This window comes from Boleophthalmus pectinirostris, unplaced genomic scaffold (genome assembly GCF_026225935.1).
Source record: "Boleophthalmus pectinirostris isolate CB_2022bp ecotype Guang Dong unplaced genomic scaffold, ASM2622593v1 HiC_scaffold_5, whole genome shotgun sequence".
NCBI lineage: Eukaryota > Metazoa > Chordata > Actinopteri > Gobiiformes > Gobiidae > Boleophthalmus > Boleophthalmus pectinirostris.
This window is the reverse complement of record NW_026571404.1, coordinates 17,557,247-17,578,227: the sequence shown is the minus strand read 5'-3', so window position 1 is coordinate 17,578,227 and position 20,981 is coordinate 17,557,247. Positions and strand designations below refer to the sequence as shown.

Here is a 20,981-nt window from a genome sequence, read left to right as displayed (position 1 = left end):
TAGTAATGTCTGGGGAGACGAGCACTGAGGAGTTCATTTCCCTCCTCTGGCCTGAGCTGTGGCCCTGGCAAGCAGGACAGACAGAAACAGTTAGAAGTCAGGAGTATAAGAAATGAATCTAGCTCCCCGTGGATTCAATAAAGCAGCAACAAATACTTTTATTTGCACTGACACGATAGCACAACTCAATGTCATGCTATCATGAAAGATGGCATGCATCTGTTATATACTTCAAATATATACTTTTTACTTTCAGATTTTCCACTCTCAGTTGCTTGCCTCCTGCTGCGCAGTCATGGCCTGTCATGAAAACTGACTATTGCTGTTATTATGAGCTAGATGCACACCAGATGTAACCTTCTCCATTGATCTGGGTAGTAAGAAAAAAATATTTTTACTGATAGTATTACAGCAATTCCTCCTCATCATTCCATGCACAAGTGTAAGGAAGGTATGGTCTAATTCAAGCAGAGGAAAGATTTTCAATTAATCTCTTTTTTCTAGACATTGAGATTAGAGTTGTAAGTTTTAGTTTTAAAAATCAAAACTCAATATTGTTATTATTTTTAAAATGTTCTGTGATCCAGAATATAATATGGTGATTCCAATGGCTGGTTATAACAAACAATGCATCAGCACATTTAAAATCTTTTATAGAATTTATTCATTCTCACACGCAACAAAAGTACTTCAGTCTGCAACCCCAATCACATATCACACAAGTAAGTTCATGAGAAATTAGAAGATGCCTAACAGCCCTTTGCTCAAACCCATCATCATTAGTAACCTCGTTTGTGTTGTTGGCTAATTGTAAATGAAATCCACCTTCAGTGAGATGCAGGTTGCCCGCTCCACGTACTGCGCCCAAGGGACACATAGCCACAGACCCAGAAAACTTTGCTAATTGAAAAAGTGCTCAGCGTCAAATACACAGCGATCTATCTTCCCTTTGTGCAATAACAACGCAATCAAAGGGTAAGTGCAGGAAGAATATGTTTACCGCTAATGGTGTGAGAGTGTATTTGCCTAATGAAGGCCAGGGCTGACCCAAAGCTGTCCCATGTTAATACTGTGAAATGCACCGTTTGGTCCCATGGGAGTTCTTATGATAAAATCTCACTTCTGATTACTGATAACTCAAGAGTGCTGTTGTATATGCAAATCAGTTACAAGTGAGAAAAACATGATTTAATCAAGTAAAGAATGCAAATGAAAAAACAGAGATAGTAAATTCTCACATGTAGATTAAGTCAAATAACTAACTTCATGAGATAAAATAAAAAAAAGTATATGTTTTACCAATCACCTTGAAACACCAATGCATTTCAAATTAAACAGTCAAGATGTTGTGCTATGATCAGCAAGATTCTACCACTTCAGATGAGTTTTTCTGCACTGCTCATTCAACTAGCGGCTGTGACAACATAACTCCAGGTCAAATGAAAATGAACAGGGTAATGTTGGAGGGAGTTTTAGCAGACGCAGCACAAACAGAGGACTGTCTGACCTCCGTCCGCACAAAACCAGGAAGAAATGAAGAATATTTGCTCTGATCGGACTGCACCAGGACCTGCTGTAGTTGGTACATAAGATAATTGTCTCACGATGAAAGAGTAATTGAGCAGATTCTGGCATTAACCACATCAGGGGTGTTGTCGATACTGTCAGAGCTGTCTGCACTTTGGGGAAAATTCAATATCCACGAGAGCCACAGAAGAAGAGACATCCCAATTAGTCATCCACATGTCCGGGTATAACACATCTATACTCTGACGACTGTGTGGGATTATACAACAGCAAACTCACATGAATCACATTTTATTTAGCTACAGATTGTCTAATCTCCACAGAAGGAAAAGCCCGACCCATAAAAACAAAGTGTTAAAATGTAAATATGTTGACATGGCACACAGACTGTTGTGATTGAAACACCAGCTGGTGTTTAGAGGAAAAGCCTAAACCTAGTTTAGCATAATGACGCGCACAGAGGGAGCACATGCACCCTCCTGCCCCTCCTCTTTTCCTGCTTTTAACCAAACTCACACCCACCTGGACCAAGGCAAAAATACCACATCCCTGACACTATTGATGCGCTTAGATAATCTGTACAATTTGGATAAACATACACACTCTGTGTCTAAAATTCATATTTTGTATTACCAAAAATGTACTTCAGACAATCAGTCTAATTAAAGTTCCTGTGTAGACTTGATATCCAGTCCACTTCTCTGTACACCTTGATGTCTATATGTCTAGTCTGCCTCTATTCTATTTTTAGCCAAAGAGTAGTTAATTTTTTTCATTATAATCATTAATTTTGATCTAGGGATGTAATAATAAAGAAAATATTGCGATATAGTATACTGTAGAGTCAAAAGTCTCACAATAATATCAAACTACGAGCTTGTTTGCTTAAAAGTTTTATTTTGTAGAAACAACAGCTAAAAACTGAAGGAACTACATACAGTAGATCATGATGCTTTTGCTCAGTTTCAGTGTAGACAACATGTAATTAAGAACTTTTGTATCTGGATCTTTCTTCTTTGGTGAAAACGATTTCGGTCATATTTCAGACTTGCCAAGACATTTTTAAAATCCAAAAGTATTCATCTACAATTCTGTTAGCCTCTCGTGAGATGTTAGTCCCTCTACCGTGAGATGAATATTGTGATAATATTGTACCAAGAGATTTGGATATCATTACACCCCTATTATTTTATCATATTCTTATAGTTGATTGTTAGAATGGTAGGTCCTAGATATAATGTAAAATAAATCCATTGGGTTCACTGTTCACACAAGCTGAGAAAATGTGTGTACTGAAAGTGGGTAGTCATTATGTCATTTTTACCAAACTTTTTTTAAGCCATGAGGAGTTTCTGCAAGTTTTTCATCCATCATGGCAACGGCACCCACACGTTGATAAAAGCCCGTCTGCTTACTGCACCGTGAGGCTGGTGGTCCCCTGGGGTCCTGCTCGGCCCAGGATGGCTCGGTGCTGCTGATTATCTGGGGAACATGGGGGAATTAAATGTGCTGAGAGAACACAACAGCCTCATCCTGGCTCCCTTGCTGTCATGCATTCATCCTCTGCTTCGTCGTCCTCCCTCTCACCTGGCTGCTGAACAAAGTAGACCTATAAATATACAGTGTCTCTGCACCTTGTCGTCACGTTTGTCAAAAGTGCCACAAGCTTTGACAAAAAATACCCAGATGACAAACACTAGACAGTCTCCTTCGTTCAACGTTTTTCCCATTCTCTATTTTTCCTCAGCAAATTACATTCTTATAAAATCAATCAACACCTGCCCAGAGCCAGGATTGAGGGAGATGACGAGCTACCTGGCTGCTTATCAAAAGGAGGCAACACTGAAGCCGCTTAAGAGCTATTTACAACCGCCAGAGATTCAACCATTGCAGGTACAATTAGCTTTACAATTCACTGAAGCAGCAACCTAGATAAGAAGATTCAAAATGTCTGACAAGCATTTTCAGAGATAACAAAAACTAAAATATCAACCTGTATTTTGATAGTTAATAATAATAATGGGTCTGCAAGATTTATTAAAAAGGTCTCAATAAGGAAACCGCTAACACTGCAATTAATGAACGAACAGTTCCACCTTAATATCCAGTCTTATGTTGTTTAGACATTAACAGACATGCTCTGAAATGCATGAAATTTTAATATTAGTTTAGCACTAGCACAGCCACGCTTCTCCTCTAAACAGAAAGCTACTTTTAAAGCACCATATACCATACTGATTTTGATCCCACAGTGGACAAAGATACCAGTCTTATTAAAGGGACAGTCCAGAATTTTAAACATAGGATCTCATTTCCTAGTGAGCCAGAGTGTTGGAGATGTGTTGAGAGACTTTTTTAAAATATTCCATCCAGTCCTTGTATTTGCAGAGGTCGCTGGTGCTAGGCTCGTGCATGTCAATGGCCATAGTTATCCTGCCACTAAAAACAGTCTTACACACTTCACAGTGCAACTGAGGCAAAACAATTATAACACCAGACTGTCAATGTGAACGTCTGTGTCGATAGAATAATTTTAGAAGTTGCATTTGAAAGATTTATGTCTGAGCAGCAGCAGTGAGTTGTACTTCCTGATAGAAAGCTTGGCAGCGGCGGACTAATATCACCTAGCACCTATCTTACCGGCAAAGTAAAATTCTGCTACTGAGAAAATAGTTCCTCAACATGCAACGATGCATGAGATGTAAGGTTAGTTTATTTCAAACATTATTCTATCAACACAGACATTCACATCGACAGTCTGGTGTAATAATAGATTTGCTTCAGGTGTTTTGTGGAGTAGGTAAGACTGTTTTTAGTGGCAGGGTAACTATGGCCATTGACATGCACTAGCCTAGCTCCAGTGACCTCTGCAAATACAAGGACTGGAAGGAATATTTTAAAAAGTGTCTCCACATGTCTCCAACACTCTGGCTCACTAGGAAATGAGGTTCTATGTCCAAATTTCTGAATTGTCCCTTTAAGAAAAACTCCTTCTAATCAGTCATTTTCAGCACAGACAAATAAAAGTTTCTTTAATTTTACCATGAAGTCACAAAAAAGGTCAAGTTCATAGTGTCCATTCATAGTAGTGGTACCTATTGTCTATTTGATAAAGTTGTTTTAATATTTATTAGTCTCTGGACATCATTTTTTGACAACCCTGCCATGCCTATGTATAGCTATTATGTTAAATTTTATATATGACAATTAAACAAAGCAACAGGAACGTAAACCTGAATCTTGAACACCACTAAGACTTGTCCCATGTGTCTGAAATCCTCGCCTTATGTGAAACTTTAATCTGCTTTGTTTGTGCACGTAGGGGGGCAGAGATTCTATTAAAAAGATTAAACCCTTTCCATAGCCAAGACAAGCATCAAAGTCCCAACAAATTACGGCCCCATACGCGAGTGGGCTCCTGTAAAGTCACTTATTTGTCCATTTCATCATGCTAATGCAAAAACCATCAGCCAATTAGAGTGCCACAGCTGAACAGGGTCGGACAATAGCACTTTGAGACCGTGCTACCTTCACTGTGAGGTTTTCCACTTTTGAATATCACAGCGAATCAACACTTCTCCATAACTACTTAATACAATCACCTATGAACTATACTGCATTAACCACCACTTCACTTGTAATGGCAGTACAAGTCTGTTCCATCTCTTTTCTCTTGAATGCATTTCCCTTCTCTTGCTTTGGGATAAAATGAAAATCCAATTGTGCGTCTTGGTCAAGTTAAGTCTGCTAAAGAGATTTAATACAGTATGACAAGTCGAGCGTCCAACTATAGATTTTTCACAGAATGGTTTGTGTAGCTCTAAAAATAACAGTCTTCAAATAAAATGTACTAAGGAGAGATGAATTCAAAGGAAATACCTTTTGCATGCTGTATGAAAGATATAGACGTACAGTAAAATATATTTAATAAGTTGCAAATTCCATTTAGTTAGCAAATGTTTAAGTACTGTGTTTATTGAAAGCACACAGGAAAATTATGACAAAGAAGATTATTTTGTGAGAGATTGCCAACACATTTAACACCAACCAACCTATATTTGCTGTATTGTGTACCCTCACCAGCATCGAGGCTTCTGTAACATTAATTGAACAAAATGAGGCACAGTGCTGCATTTGAATTGGCACTTAGCAGAAGGAAAGCTCAAAATCAGTGCCCAATCTCTTAATCCCAGAGAAGCCACACAATCATTTGTGTCAACACAGGGGAATCCATCTAACCGGGGCCAAAGAGGGCTTCATTTACATACACCAGGAAAACTGCATGTCCCAAAATACCACCGGAGAAGCCATATAGAGGGCTGGTCAAACATTACTGGTTTATAGCCATATAAATGAAGTTGAGTCACTTCTATGGGAAATCAATCAAAGAGACAAAAGGAGAGGGTTGTAGTCATTAGGGCTGCAGAATTAACCACAATCAAGCAGAAATTGCAAGTAAAATGGTTGCAATAGGAAAATGGTCAGTTATTTGTGTAACTGTCTTCATACACAACATAATAAGACCAAGTGAATTAGAGAACCACTTCAACTAGCATGTGATGAAAATAAAATATATTGTATGTATTATTTAAATACTTTTGCATTCAATATTTTGATAATAATATATTGCCCTTGTTTTAGACACATTTTTAAGCAGTGGCTCTTGGTTGTAGTTTTGAGCAATATTTTGTATTTTGTGCTGTGCGTGTGTGTGTTTATGAGTTTAAATATAGGTCTATTAGTTGAAGTGTAGGTGTCAGAAAAAAATGAATGAAATTATGTAAAATGTCCCCAGACAGTGCAGAATTATCACTTTACCCTTATTTGGATGTGTGAAAATGAACATGGACAAAAAAAAAATTATGTGATAATCATCTGTTTTTACAACTTTTTTTTGGTATAAACTATTTACTTGATATTCAAATTCCGTGTATCTTCAAAACAACACTCCTATGCCCAAAGTTTAAAGCGTAACATTTTGATATTTTGTTGAAAACTTCCTTTGGTGTCTGAGAACTTAGATGTCCCCATTTGAAACAGGGCAGGCTATCTTAAATATAAGTCACAGAACTAAAATAGCAGAAATAGTTCACGGTGAGCTTTTCATGCAACTTGTATTTAAAAATGTGTGGAAAATGTCAGATGAAAACATGTTTGTGAACGCGAGCCCAGTTCCTCCGCTTTGAGGAAAGTTGGTACGTGCTCATACATATTGAATGAAGGAAGTGCCGGGGGTTAGACCAAGTGGATTCTCGTTTAAATCTACTCCACAACATCAGCGCTATCATTTCCAGCGCTCCAATCTCTCTCCTAAAAGGACATTTATTGTTTCACAAACACAGAATATCTGGAGAGGACGAGACTCATGTTCCAATCTGCGAAACACATTGATATTCGAGGTAGAGTCGACAGTAATGCCGCATTGGGTCATTTTATTTCTGCTAAAGCACTACATTTTCTGGAGAGCTAGAATTTATTTTAACAACTGCAATGCTTCACAAGAAATGGGACTGTGAAGCTGGGGCATAAAATTATGAAATAAAGTGGCTGCTGAAAGAAAATTACCTCGCTCCAAGAATAAGGCTGAGCTGCCAAAGTGTTTTATACTCCTTTACTTGTAACATTATGTAGCTTATTACTTTAACCATTACTATTACCTTGCTATTATACACCCAGAGTCATTATAGGGAGAGCTTGGCACCAGAGGGCTATAACCAAGTGGCTCATCAGGATTTCTGCCTAGGCACACACTTTGTGAATCAGGACTGTGGGCACATTTGATCCAAAGGTTTACACAAGTTTCAACAGCGTATATTAAAACACTATAAGCAAAACTCATGCGGGGAAGTGTAGCCTTTACCCCTTATGTAAATGTGAGGCTCAAGGCTGTAGCAATAAAAGTGTCAAATAAGTAATAAAGTTTAATAGTGCTAGGATTAGAGGAGCTCATTAGGAGATTAAAGACCAGAATAAACAATAAAACAAGATTGATTTAAATGCAGTTGTCTAGTATTGTTTGTGCAAAAGTTTATATTTCAGATCGTTACAAAATGGCATAGGAAATAAAGTTAGGCAAGGGCAGGGAGAGGAGCAGGACCATTTTGTAAATGCTGTCATTATAGTATTGATATAATAATATCTTCTGCAAACTATAAAACATTATTATCGGGAATGTCTTGTCCAGTATAAGAGTTGCAATATGCAAAAGTAAACCTGTAGTTTGGGCATCTACAAAACAAAATGTCCTGAATTTAGTTTAGCAGTACATTTTAGTCTTTTTGCAATCCACGCTTTGAGAAATGTTTCAAAATGTGGACTGTAAATCTCAAATGTAACTGCAACATCTCTCAGAAAACTTGCAATGTCATATTCTTCATAAATTGTTCAGCCAGTTTACATAATTTTCAACAGTGCAGATTATCTGAGATAAAACTGAAGCAGGCAGGAAATCAGGCAATGCCAGAGAGATGGAGAGGGAGAGAGAGGAGCAGATGATGCACAATGAACTCCGATTCAAATTGGGGGGTTGTCAGAAATCAGTGAAACGTTTACACACGACCAAGCGGCGCAAATGCAGCAGAGAAACAGTCAGCAGTGAGGGGTTGATTTTCCAAACCTTCTTTTCAGTCTGGCAGTCTGAAACGCTCACCCCGTATCACCCTACAATCTGACACGTAACAAGCCAGGCTCTTTCTATTGTAGATCCAGAAGACTAGAATCTCCAGCTATAGAAAAGAAACCATACATGTCTTTATAAATATATGTATTTATCTTTTAAACAGACAGATTTAACTTGTATGATTAAATAGACAACATTTTGACAAGGATTTAATTAATACGTCGTTTAATTTTCAAATATGGCATTCACTTATATTATTTAGAGCATTTGATAAATTAAATGCTAGTGTGGAATTTCGTGTTCTCACCTTTAAAGCTTTTATAGACAAAATTCTAACAGGAATGGTAAAAATTATATATTTAGTCCAAATTAAATGCACAACCTGCTCAGTCATACCCCCTCAAACTTTTCCAAACTGATGCTGAGATTTCTATGGAGCCACAGTGCCCCCTACAGACAAAGTCTAATACACCAGGTCTATCAACAAATTAATACTGCTGTTAGATTCAATAGTAAAGGTACTTGTTTAGACTTTATCAACAGAAAACCAAGGCAGAGTTTGTATCTTTCTATATCAACTGCACTTAAAGACTTGACAGACTGTGAATTGAGATGCATTAGTTGCTGAAAGAACTGTTTTCCTCCTTGCACTTTGAAATGATTGGCTGAGTGTTGGATATAGAAATGCAGAGGTTGAATGGAGGTGAGAGAAGGGAGGAAGACAATCAGGGATGCAAACAGAGGCTTAACAGCAGTGACTTATGTCCCCCTCGGAGACATGTGAGGACATGCTCTGAATGAAGAGGCAGCCCCAGCAGCTTAGCAGTCTAAACACAGCTTTGTCATACGCTAAATGTCTATGTTTGAATATATTTAGGGGAAAGAGGGGGTGTGGACATTTGGGAGGAGCTTAGTTGTGCAAATATCTCATCAGAGGCGGCTATTAGTACTCAATTACATTAGATTTATTCACATGTACTTGAGTAATTCGAGAAGTTTCCAGACACCGTGCACCATACTCATAGACTGTAAAATTGTATGAGTCAAGCAACAGTCTTACACTAAATGTGTTGCTTACTCTTCCCACAGTGAGTAAGCCTACAAGAGACAAAAGCATTATGTTGACATTATTAAATGATTTGAACATTAAGTGTGTTTCTTGCACCGATATTACAGATAAGATGAGAATGCCAGATTTTGAGAATTCTTTTGACTGTAATCATGTTAACTTCAAATTATAAATGATAACTAAAGTCAGATGTTCAGACTTACTCTTACCCAAATACTCTTACTATTGTAAGAATATTTTACTTACTATTTGCAATTTTCGGCCTTTCTATCCACCTCTTATCTTATCTGTATGCCATTCACCACAGGCTCCCATTTATAATTAGACAGATACCAGAAAATATCAAATCCAGCAGTGTTTTCTATCGTCTGTTGTTTATTCTTTACTTTATTTTAGGGGTCAGCAGCTTTAAGCATGAAGCTGGGTACTCCTTGGACAAAAGCCTAATATGTTATGTAATATAAATGTACCAGGAAAAGGAACAAAGCTGAGTTGTCTTTTCATTGTGACACCAAGTGGGACATTTAAGCAAACCATTTATTATTGCTAGAAACAAAAACAAATAGGTGAATTTGAATTTAGAACAAATACTTTTCCTGTTATGAACACTATTTTGAGGATTTCTGGCCATTCAAAAGATAAAATGTGTTTTCTGTGTAGCACTTGAAAGCCATGAGAGAAGAATATTGGATGAACAAAGTATTGTGGCAACTAGAAACAGACAAGCCAACATTGTTTACAAAGCTAACAGGAGTAAAAGCAGAGGCAAAGTCAGAGGTGGGGCTGGTTTGTCAGGTTACATTTACAGGCTGGCAGAGCATGGGGGGAGACCCTGGTCCTCCCTGTGCACCGCGCGCTGCTGACACGATTAACTGGACCTTTTAGCGCAATGCAGCCCACTCACCACTAGAGTCATTTCACTGTTCAGCAGAGCAGCACCACACGCAGCCCTGGGCATTGATTTCCATCCACACTGTGACAGGGCAACAATCACAAGTTTGCCCAAGAAGTTACCACACCCCCGGCGCGGTTTATGATGTACTGAGACGACATCTGGGTATCCAAGCAACAGACACCGAGAGAGAAATGACAAATTTACTACTGCCCTTACACACTAGACAAACATGTACTGTGTGTTCTTTTTCCTATCGAGGCCATTAAAGAGCCCACATTATGCTGTTTTCTGATCTATAATGTTGTTTCCTCATCAAAAAATACCTGGGCCAACATTGGATAGTAAATCTTCTTATACATCAATTTATAGATCAAAATGGGAAATCAGCTGAACAGATATCTTGAAAGTTGATATCCGGTCCACCAAAATGTTCAATATCTGGGTTGATACAAATATTGTATCAGTGCGTTCCTAATGCACAAACATTCGGATAATTTCAGGCCTGGAATTGTGGATCTCTAAACAAAAGGTACAAGGAGCTAAAACTTGAATATTACAGCTTCATGAGATTACAAAGTGGAACAGAGCAATTTCACCTTCGGAGATGTAGACAGACTAATTAAAGAGAGTTACTCAAACATGCATGAATGAAACAAAACACAACTCCAAGTATTTTTTGGATGAGGTAACAACATTATAACATGGCTTAAATCTCACAAGTCACTTCTGCGTAATATAGAACCATTAAGATAAACAGCATACTATAATACATCAAGAACATAAACCCCATAATTACACATTTACTTTCCTAGGATTCAAACTAAACCACTAAACCAAGCCGATAATATATCCAGATCTAATCTAGTTCTTAACCAGGACTACACCAGAATATACAGGTGTATGTAGTAAGAAAATCCAGCAGTAGTAATGATGACACCAGGTCTAAACAAAGACTAAAATAACAATACACTTCCATACATTTCTAAAGATTTCCACATTGATTTTACATATTTCCATATCCTAACAGACTGTGAACCACCAATAACATCCCATAAACAAATTCAAAAGTACATGGTCCTGGTACTGGTCTTAACCAAAGATAAACAAAGCACAACGGTACAATTGCAGCCACAGTGGCCCTGGGGGTACCCAACAAGAGACATGATTTTACTAATGACCACAACAAACACCAGTTAACTCACATCCCTTTCATATTTAACTGAGCGTCTAGGCCAAGGACAAAACTCTGCAATTAATTTTTTTTTTTCCAATTATATGCTTAGATCTTTTAATTGAGAGGTATTTTTACTCCATAAAAGCATGTGTTTTGAAGCAGAATTCAGGGTTTGGAGGAAGAGATTTCCTCTATTTTCTGTTAAATGATACTACTTTAAGTCTGTCTTGTTTTTGGTGCAGGAAATTAATTCTGAAAGCCATTTGTTTCTAATGAGTCAAAATAAAACTGAATAAATATTGTCCAGCCATATTAAAAGAACATGCTGACCTGAGATACTGCCACGGTGGCCTCAAATATATATGCCAAATCAAACAAGCAATAATAATACAAGTCCATTAGAATACGTCCAAAGACAGTCAACTTTATCTGAGCTTTCTTTTAACACAATCTGACCAGAAAGAGCTGAGTTAGGTCGAACTACCACAGGAGAATTTATTTGTTCTGTTAAACAAGTCCCTCACACATAAAATTACAGTCACATGCTAGCATTTTCCAACAGTTTTTCCGTTAGTCACTCTCACCTTTTTTGCTGAAAATTAAACACCTAAATGGGGCCATGAACGCTATTGATCAAAGGCTCCTGAAAATTAGCTGTTTAAATCCATTTTGTACTGTTTCTTGTGTTTTCAGACTATCTTAAAACTTTTTTTTTGGCAGTGTTTGCTAATGTGTGCATTGTGTCACCATGGTAACTGCTGAACCACCAATAGAGATACATGTAGCACATCCCCTAGCGTGACGTCAGGGAGCAGTAGAAACAAAAAAGGTTTATAAATACATGAATTATATAGTGTGACTCACCTTCACTGAACTCTATGTAATTAAGATAGAGGAAATTGCAGTAATGAAGATTGCATACAAGCATTAGAGCGGTGTGGCAAAGCTGCGAGTGTCTCCTCCACTCAGAGACACTATTTGTGAACTGCAGAGACAGGCAGACCCAGTCCCTCTCCTGGGGCTCAGGGTTTTGTGCAGCACATTCTGAACCTGACAGAAAATCTAATGAAGAGCTACCTGACAAGATCCCAACATTCGCCTCATCCAAATGTCAAGGGTTTTAGAAGAAACACAGGAGGCAGGAGTTATTGTTAAACTGACGCATTGTTAGACTGAAGTGTTTTGGGTGGATCACATTACATCCTGACAATTTAGATTAACAATTGCAGTAAAGTGAAGGGAAACTAAGATAAGAGATCTTTTATTTTTGTCCCACTGAGGGGAAATTCCAATGTTGCAACTCACAGTTCAAGCACAGCAGGAGAATGAATAATGCAATGTAAAATTAAGATAACCACGATAAATAACTATTACAAACAGTCGTAAATCAAACACAACACTGTGCAAGTAGAGTAAAAATGTAAGAAATCATATGGAAAGTATAAGAAACACATAGCAGAGAACGTCACTTATACTGTATTGTAAACATTATGATACAGTATTGCTCATGTTTAATATAGGTGAACTAGCAGTGTTCATTGTACACTTGGATACAAAAAGGTACAAACCTGGTCTACATGTGAAATATTTTTGAAGTAAATACAGATGATAAACAATAATACTAAAATCGACGTACTTAAAGGTTGTATGGAGGATTTTTTTTTTTGTTTCAAATTGTCAATGATAGCATTATAGAGGTGCAGTAGCCTTGTAATTATGATGACCAAAAAAAAGAGAATAAAAATTCATCAACTCTGGACGTGGTGGGGCTAAACATTTGCCAATACGACACTGCCTCGTTATCTGTTAGCTGATAGGCTGTCAATCAATCTCCCTACGTTTCTAGCGTAACTGACTTGCCTGCGCACGCCGGTACGTGGTTTACGTACGTCTGTCACACAGTCCACAGACGCAAGCCGCACAGACGCTGTTTACCCCACCAACGCAACAGTTCTTAGCGGCTTTTTTTGACCTATATCTTCCTCGCAGTTAGCACAAAGTTTGTTGCAATGGCAGACAAGAATCCAGGAGCAGTTAGCCGCAAAAGAAAGTCCGTTTTTGAGGTCGCTGAAAGAAGAAGACAAGGGGAAAAGCAGCGAAGCCAAACTAAGGTGATTCTTGAAGATTCATTCCAGCGATGGCGCGACTGAAGCAGACGCAGGGTCTAAAGACTGACGCACTGGTCGCCAAATTACTCCTGGACAGGTAACTTCTGCTTATTATGAAAACGTACTTTATTTCCAAGAGCTAGAAAAACGTTTTTTCAGGACACGAAAGCAATATCCTATGTCTGAAAACGTAATTTTCAAGGCAAAGAAAGAGTCCGCTTGCTGCTGCGTGTTGTAGCTTGTTCATTCGCACTGAATCTCCGCGCAACCTTCTCTGCTCCCCTTTCCTGCTCCTGTCCCCGCTGCCCGTTCCGCTCTTCCCCCTGCTCCTCACTTCTCCGGGCACGGAATCTCCGTGCACCGCTCCCCTCTCCTCTCTCCTCTCCTCTCTCCCTGCTCCGCTCTTCTCCCTGCTCCTCACTTCTCCGCCTTGCCTAACCAACACTGTAGTTAGTTGTTTACAAGTCATGTGCAGCGCACCGGCTGTAAACAAACCTGTTTCTGGCGTAAAGAGGAGGCGGGAGAAGGCGTTTCTACGTAGGAGCTGTAGGGGAGGGGGGTGGTTTCACGCATGCGCAACATTTGAAAAAGGACAAACAGTCGCTGGATTTCTCGTTCCTTGGAAAATCCTCTATACAACCTTTAATGAACAACCAGTGGCGGAGTTAACATTTGGGGGGCCCAGGGCGAACTTGAGTTTGGGGCCCTCACTATAATACACTGTTTTGTTTTTTGTTTGGGGTTTTTACATTTTTTTTTATATTTATTGTCTCTTTTTCCCCATTGTTCTTGAGACATGCACATCTCTGTTTGAATTATGGTGGATTGGAAACTTGTGTTAGATAACCAGAGCTGAAGGAAGTTTTTTTTTTTTTGCTAGTACAATTATATGATTCTGATTATGTTCAAATCAGGGTCACGCTAACTCTTCGATTTTAATGTGAAAGGGGGGATTGCTTTGACAGTTAAAATAGATTTAATAGTCAGATATTATTTTGATGTTGTTTTATTGTTTAAAATCAAACTACACCCATTTAATGTCATATTGAGAGAAAAATCTAATTGCTTTGAGGCCTTGACCAGTACTGGCACTGAGGGCAATCGGTTGGGGGCCCCTCCAGGTTCGGGGGGCCCCCAACCGCATCTGTGTACAACATTGAAAAAAAAAAAATGAACTGCAAAAAAAAAAAAAAAAAAAAAGCAGAATACAACAGTTAAGCAATTAGTTTGTAATTATAATGAGTCACAGAAGTTCAACATTCTACGCTGAACTTTCATCATAGTGCATAAAAAAACAAAAATTGTCCCACTAGTATAAAAGAAAAAGGCCCCACGATAAATACTGACCCCCAAAAATCATTTCCCTGTCATGTACTCGATGATAAGTTGATATAGTAATTATAGTGACAGGCCTACGTGTATTACAATTTTGTAGAGATTGTTAGATTGTTGTTTATAACCAACAAAGTGAACCCATTTGTAAAAGCCAAAATCATGAAGTAGGGACTCTCCATTAAAGCTTATGACTAAAACATGATATTCTCTGTTCATCACACCTATTTATATGCAGTGTTATTCTACTGTGCCGCTGTCGTAGAGGTTTAAAAATAACCTCGATTTCTCAATACCATTCAAATATCAGAGGCACTTTTATGACTTCTAAGCAAACATAACATTCTAACAAAATTCATGAATGCCCTTGTGTCTGGACTTTGCTAGCCAATTCTTTATCAACATGGGTTATAAAACACAAAATAAAATATTTGGAATAGCTTTACAAACGTTTACAGCATCATTTTGCGAAACACAGCTGTCTTCGTAAGAAAGAGCTTTGACAATAAAAGGTAATATGTTTCTCCTGAAGACTAGAAATGCAGCCAGAGTCTTGGAGATGCGTGAATGATCATGATGGTAAAACATGCTTTGCAGAATACAATACACTGGCCTCCTTACTCTGACAGCACATCTACATGCACATAAAGTATATTCGGTTCATGGTTTCTGCTCTCAGAGGGTCAGCTCTCATTAAACCAGTGATGTGCCCGATTTATACAACAGAATACCAATAGGGCTGCTCACTCATCTACACCGATTCAGTCTTTATAGCCCCGTAACCCTTATCTCTCAGCACACAGTAAATTTAAATGTGTAAAAATGAGCTAATATAAGAAGATGGGAAAGGTTTACTGCAGGTAATGTATAAGGAGTCAAGCCTTGTGAATAATTAACACAGAAGAAACATGCTCTCCCCTCGCTCCTGACAGAAATGCCATAGTCCATACATAAAGCTGTACCATTACCACTGTTACGTCAGTATCACTCTTTTGCAATAAATGCCCATTTTAAACAGGTAACATTACATAATCCCTTTAATAAGAAAAAAAAAACAAAACACTTTTGGCCAACAAGTCAGAGAAGTCCAGCTGTTTGCATTTACCATGTTCAGTGAAAGAAATGGGTTTCTTTCAGATATCACAAATATATACAGAGATCAAACTTTCCGTCTGGTTAATGACAAAGAAATGAACACTGTGCGATTATCTCACTTTTGTCTCCTGGTTTAAAGAACATCAAAGCCTGAGTTACAGGGAGGTTCAGTGTGGAATTAAACAGACTTTATAAATAGTTGGTTTCATTGTGTGGGTCGTCTGCTGCCCTCACAGACCCAAAGCACATTGATGTAATTTGGTCCATTCGCAGCAAAGCCCCTTCTCTTAAATCATGTCTCTGAGCTCCTCCATTTCTCCACACACTGCCACCCAGGTGGCTCTAGCTGTCCTGTGCAGCCAAACAGAATTAAGACCGAATTTAAAACTCAATGAGCCTAATAATTAAACTTTAATGGACAGCATAAAGTACCCAGCACCTTTTAAATGCTGTTGTCACTACCAAGCTACCAGCTGTGGACTCTTTTACACAGGACAGATACATCACTATTAACCCCATTTACTTTTCAAAAAGAGTGAAAGTTCATGGAGCATTAAGAAGAGCCTGTATCACACTAAAACAGCACCTCACACACATAACATGCACAGTATCTGAAATGCAGAGGTTAATCTATGATAGACCAGACTCCACAGTGCACAACCTCTCAGAGGAAATCACCAAATGAAAATAAGGCACAGCTCTGTTTGTGTTCCAAGAGCAGAGTTGATTAAAGAAACAAAGACGTCCATATCCAGCTTTGTGAACATGGGAGCAGACCATATACATATAATATTGTGTAGACTAATTAAAAGTTCAAACAAATACTTCTGTAGCTGACTTGCAAACACTGCCTTCTTTGGCTTGAATAATTTTGTAATGAATTATGACAACTTTTAAATAAGTAATTACCAGATTTGAAATTTTAAAGTAACCAGATCAAAAACATGTGGAAACACCCCTCTTAGACAGATGCACTTCACAGATCAAAAACTATAGAAAAATTATCCACATAAGCAGCAAAAGCAACAGGTAAAGCAGTCACTCAGCATTTCTCAGAGTGTGTGGGCTGTGAGTCGACTGCAAAACATTACATAACTCTACAGCACATAATTGAACAGAATATCTTGTGACATGCAGCTACGCAGCACTTTCTGTAAAACAACCTAATAGCAAATACAAAGGTAAAGTGCAAAATGTTTCAAGCAATCCAACAAGAGTATCATTCATTTCCAGATGAATGTAAAGAACGTGTATTTTATAAACATTACCAGCAGAGGGCAACAAATAGCAACTTTTGATTGTTCTTACCAGCATTGACTATGGCATCCACCTCCAGGAGCGTGATGTCTCCTTTGTAGAGGGATACTTTATCAGACAGCCCTCCTCCGCTGGTCACCTGAGTGTCCTCCTCTTCATTGTCATTAACTGAAATGCAATACCACAGAAGTATAGTTATTACTCACACTACAGGCCCACATTAAGCTTCTATAGAAAGAAGACAAGCCAAAATAATTTATCTGGTGTTTCTTAAATATTTTTCTGCTACAGAGTGCTGAGGTTTACCAAAACGATTACACTGGACACTAAATAAATAGCATCATGTAGTACCTGCATATTTCAACAATCTAACTGCAGAAATAAAATAATGATCAGAATTTTCATGTGCATGTAAACAAAGCCAGTGTTAGATCCATTCCAGCTTAGACAGGAGGAAGGATTCATTAATGGCATTAATAGGTTTTCCTTATTTTCCATATTCTAAATCTGTTTGATGCTGTAATAAAAGGCTGTTGGTCATACTGCTGTTTTCCTCTCTCCAGGTTGGGATCTTGTCCAGGGAGATGTAGTCCTGGCGACGGTACTCCTTGCGCCTTTCCTCTCGATCTAGACGGAGCAGCCTCTCTGTGGAAGACAAAGAAAAGAAATGTTTATGAATAATAATAATAATAATCTATTGGTCCAATGTAGACAGATACTCAAGGATGCTTTACAGTTTGATACATTATTAATTCTCTCCCACTGGGGCCTGATGATATGACAAAAAACCTTATTATTATCATATTTATTTATCATTGTTTTTTATTTTATTTTATTTTGTCAAATTAAAAACAAATTACATTAAATATTATTTTCCTGTAATTTATACAATAAATCAATAAATCAATAAATAACTGAACTGAACTCTCCATCAAACTATGCTTTTACTGGCACAGGATTGGGTGTGGATTTCTCAATATAAATAACAAGATGATAATTGATGTGATGAAGTAATGGATGGATCTTGATTAAAATTTGATTAATTGCACAGTCCATTGGTCATGGTAAAATACTTTTGTAGCCACATCTGCCCTGGGGTAGACTGACATGTTGCTGCTAATCTGCACCAACCATCTCTCTGACCACCAATGACACTCACACGACACAAGGTGAGTGAAAAGCACAATAACAATCCTGGTCTGAGCTGAGATTAAGCCACTCAATCACAAGAGCTAAAGCTGAGATATGTGAGTAATTGAAGTACAAATATACAATGGTATGACAGAAGAAAGAAGGCCCTTTAGTCTGATAACAAAAGACATCAGATGGGCTCTCTGGCTTCCTACAACTGCTTTTATTCCACAGTAATGAATTAAAGGGAATGAAACATTGCTGTGCTTTCTGGACTAAGAAACAAAGAAGTTCCTGTTACTAAAGTTACAGGCTTGATGAAGCTACACTGTAGTCATTATTCATTCACTCCACACTTGGTGGTGGTAAAGTAGGATTGCAGCTGTATCTGCCCTGGGATAGACTGATGGAAGGGGAGGCTGCCAACCAGCACCAATCACTCATACACACACTCATATACACACACACACACACCACATTCATACTGGATGCGGAGTGTCTCCCCTAAGGACACAACGGCAGAACTTGGTCCAAGCAGGAATCAAACTTCCAAACTTCCAGTTGGAGGATGAGTGCTTTAACCTCTGAGCCACAGTTGTGTTTATAGTATATAAATATAAGTATAGTATATAACACTGTAGTGTAATAGATGCATTTGACCTTAGTGACCCAGCAGCCCACTGGGTTGTTCTATGGCTCTTTTTGATTACGACTTTATGTTGCTTAAGCAAATACATCTCATGGATGTTTGGCACAGCTGCCAGTCACTTACAATTTTCCATGTTCGATTCTGAACTCTATAGTGCAAGAATTCAAATGGAAATGTATAGTGGAAATAAAGGATATATACTTTAATAAATACAGATTAGGCAGGACAATTCCTGTGATGTGATGCTGTACAGATGTAGGAAAACAAAATGTACTCTTTGAAATAAAATAAATAAATAAATAAATCGAATGCTGCACCTTTAATGCAATATTTAAGCAGATGGTATTTCCCTTTACTCCACCTTCTGTTCCTAACATTGTTCTTTTGTTTTTACAAATTACTATTCAGAGCATCTCCCAGGCTTTGCTCAAGGCCTATAACTACAAAAAGTAAGTCGAGTGCAATACAATGATAAGTCTCAGGATCATCAACATTTGGGCTTGCCTTGATCTTCTCTTACAGCAGTTTGAGCTTGACTGCTTGAAGGCTATATGCTCTGAATATTAAATCAGATTTACTTTGATGTTCGGATCATGCTGCTACCTGCTCAGCCTAGAAATGGGGGCTAAAATTAATTACTACCTTTACTATAGCAGTGATAATCATTATTACCCATACATATTCATCTGTCTAATTTGAGCCACCATAATCACTGATTTATATGGAAAGTAAGCATCCTGTGCAACTGCTCCTCCATCCACTACAGCTCCCTCTGACATTACAACCGTGGAGTGCCTTGCCCAAGGGCACCATGATTCCATTAACTTTAGCAGTGATTAAATTCCCAACATAACTGGACAAAGTTCTCAACCCTTCTGACTGAGCAACTCCCTTAGTGGGGCCACTTTTTTTAGTTTCATTTTGTGAAAAGTGAAAGTAGTTGCATTGCGCATGCTCAGTAAGTAACACGTATCCCTAATTTGCACCTGCCAAGACCTCAACTGGGCAGGTGTAAGCACAGACAGCAACAGATAATAATAAGCACCACTCAATGTTCTGTTTTGATTTGCTCATTCTACATTTGATCAGGTTTAGCCTCCAGTAGTGCCTCATGTATGGTAGGTTCCCAAAGCACGTGGTGGCTCGAGTTTCAATTTACAATCGCACCTGCTATTTGTAAAACCTAAGACAACACTAAATCTGTGGACAGAAATTGCCCTTAATGAAACAGTATACAGCAACAGCAACAGTAACAAGAAATGCAGTTAGAAAGATGTTTACAAGCTGTGTTTACCTGGTAGGCTAAATCAAAGAGCTATGTCCCATCACACAGGTGGAAGGAAGGATTAGTTTGGTTGTCTAAGCCCGTAGACTGCTTGAATAATTAGGGATCAGGGATGGAGTAGGAGCGTTTTAAATGTAAGCTAATAATCTTGCAAAAAAGAAACGTGGGGATGCCGAATGTTTTGCAGATGATCCAACATGCACTGGGGTAACAAAACACCGCGCAACATCCCAATAACATCTGTACAGCTGCCGTGAAGGATGCACAATCAGTTCCCAGCCATAGACAGGAGACGGGGACGCGCTGTCAATCTCCTGCTATGGACGAAAATCATGCTGTCTGCCATAGAGATGAGGATAGCTTGATACTACCCAAAAGAAGCCTTACCTTTCTCATTCTTCCAGTCCTTTTTCTTTTTGCTCATACTTCCGGAATGATTAGACTTTGAATGGTTGTTTTTTGAGTGTGACAACCCCAGGCTCACAGTAAATAGTGATCCGGAGGGAAAGTGAAAAGCAAAGTGAAACAGCCTCTTCACGGTTGTCTCACCTGTGAAGCTGTCAAATTTCTATGGACCTCAGTGGGCTCAACCTACCGTGATTGCAGCGTAAATTATGTGTACGGATTCCAGGCGTGTGATAGGTTATAAGGAACAAGGAAGTGGGTGTGTGATTGGTGAAAGGTTTCTGTCAATCCTGGGTGGGTCCACAGTCTGGTCTGGGGGGTAGGTTGTGCGCATTAGTTCATCCTCTTGGCGTGAGGAGGCAGAGCAAGCGCGCGGGGAAATGCCAAGTTGAGCCTGATGGTCTGTCAACAAGATATCCTTATCTTTTCATATGG

At 38.6% G+C, this 20,981-nt stretch overlaps 1 protein-coding gene across 2 annotated transcripts in view; it reads right to left on the bottom strand.

Annotated features, from left to right (window-relative positions):
- The window catches only part of macrod2 (mono-ADP ribosylhydrolase 2), a 676,928-nt gene extending 656,187 nt beyond the window's left edge, over positions 1–20,741 (bottom strand). For both annotated transcript variants that reach the window (XM_020921400.2, XM_055162427.1), the window contains exons 1-3: positions 20,529–20,741; positions 17,620–17,721; positions 17,128–17,244 (exon numbers count right to left, since the gene is read on the bottom strand). In XM_020921400.2, coding sequence (XP_020777059.1) covers positions 17,128–17,244; positions 17,620–17,721; positions 20,529–20,565 — 256 coding nt within the window. In that variant the 5' untranslated portion in view covers positions 20,566–20,741. The remainder of the gene's footprint in view (positions 1–17,127; positions 17,245–17,619; positions 17,722–20,528) is intronic.
- Between the last annotated feature and the right edge of the window lie 240 nt (positions 20,742–20,981).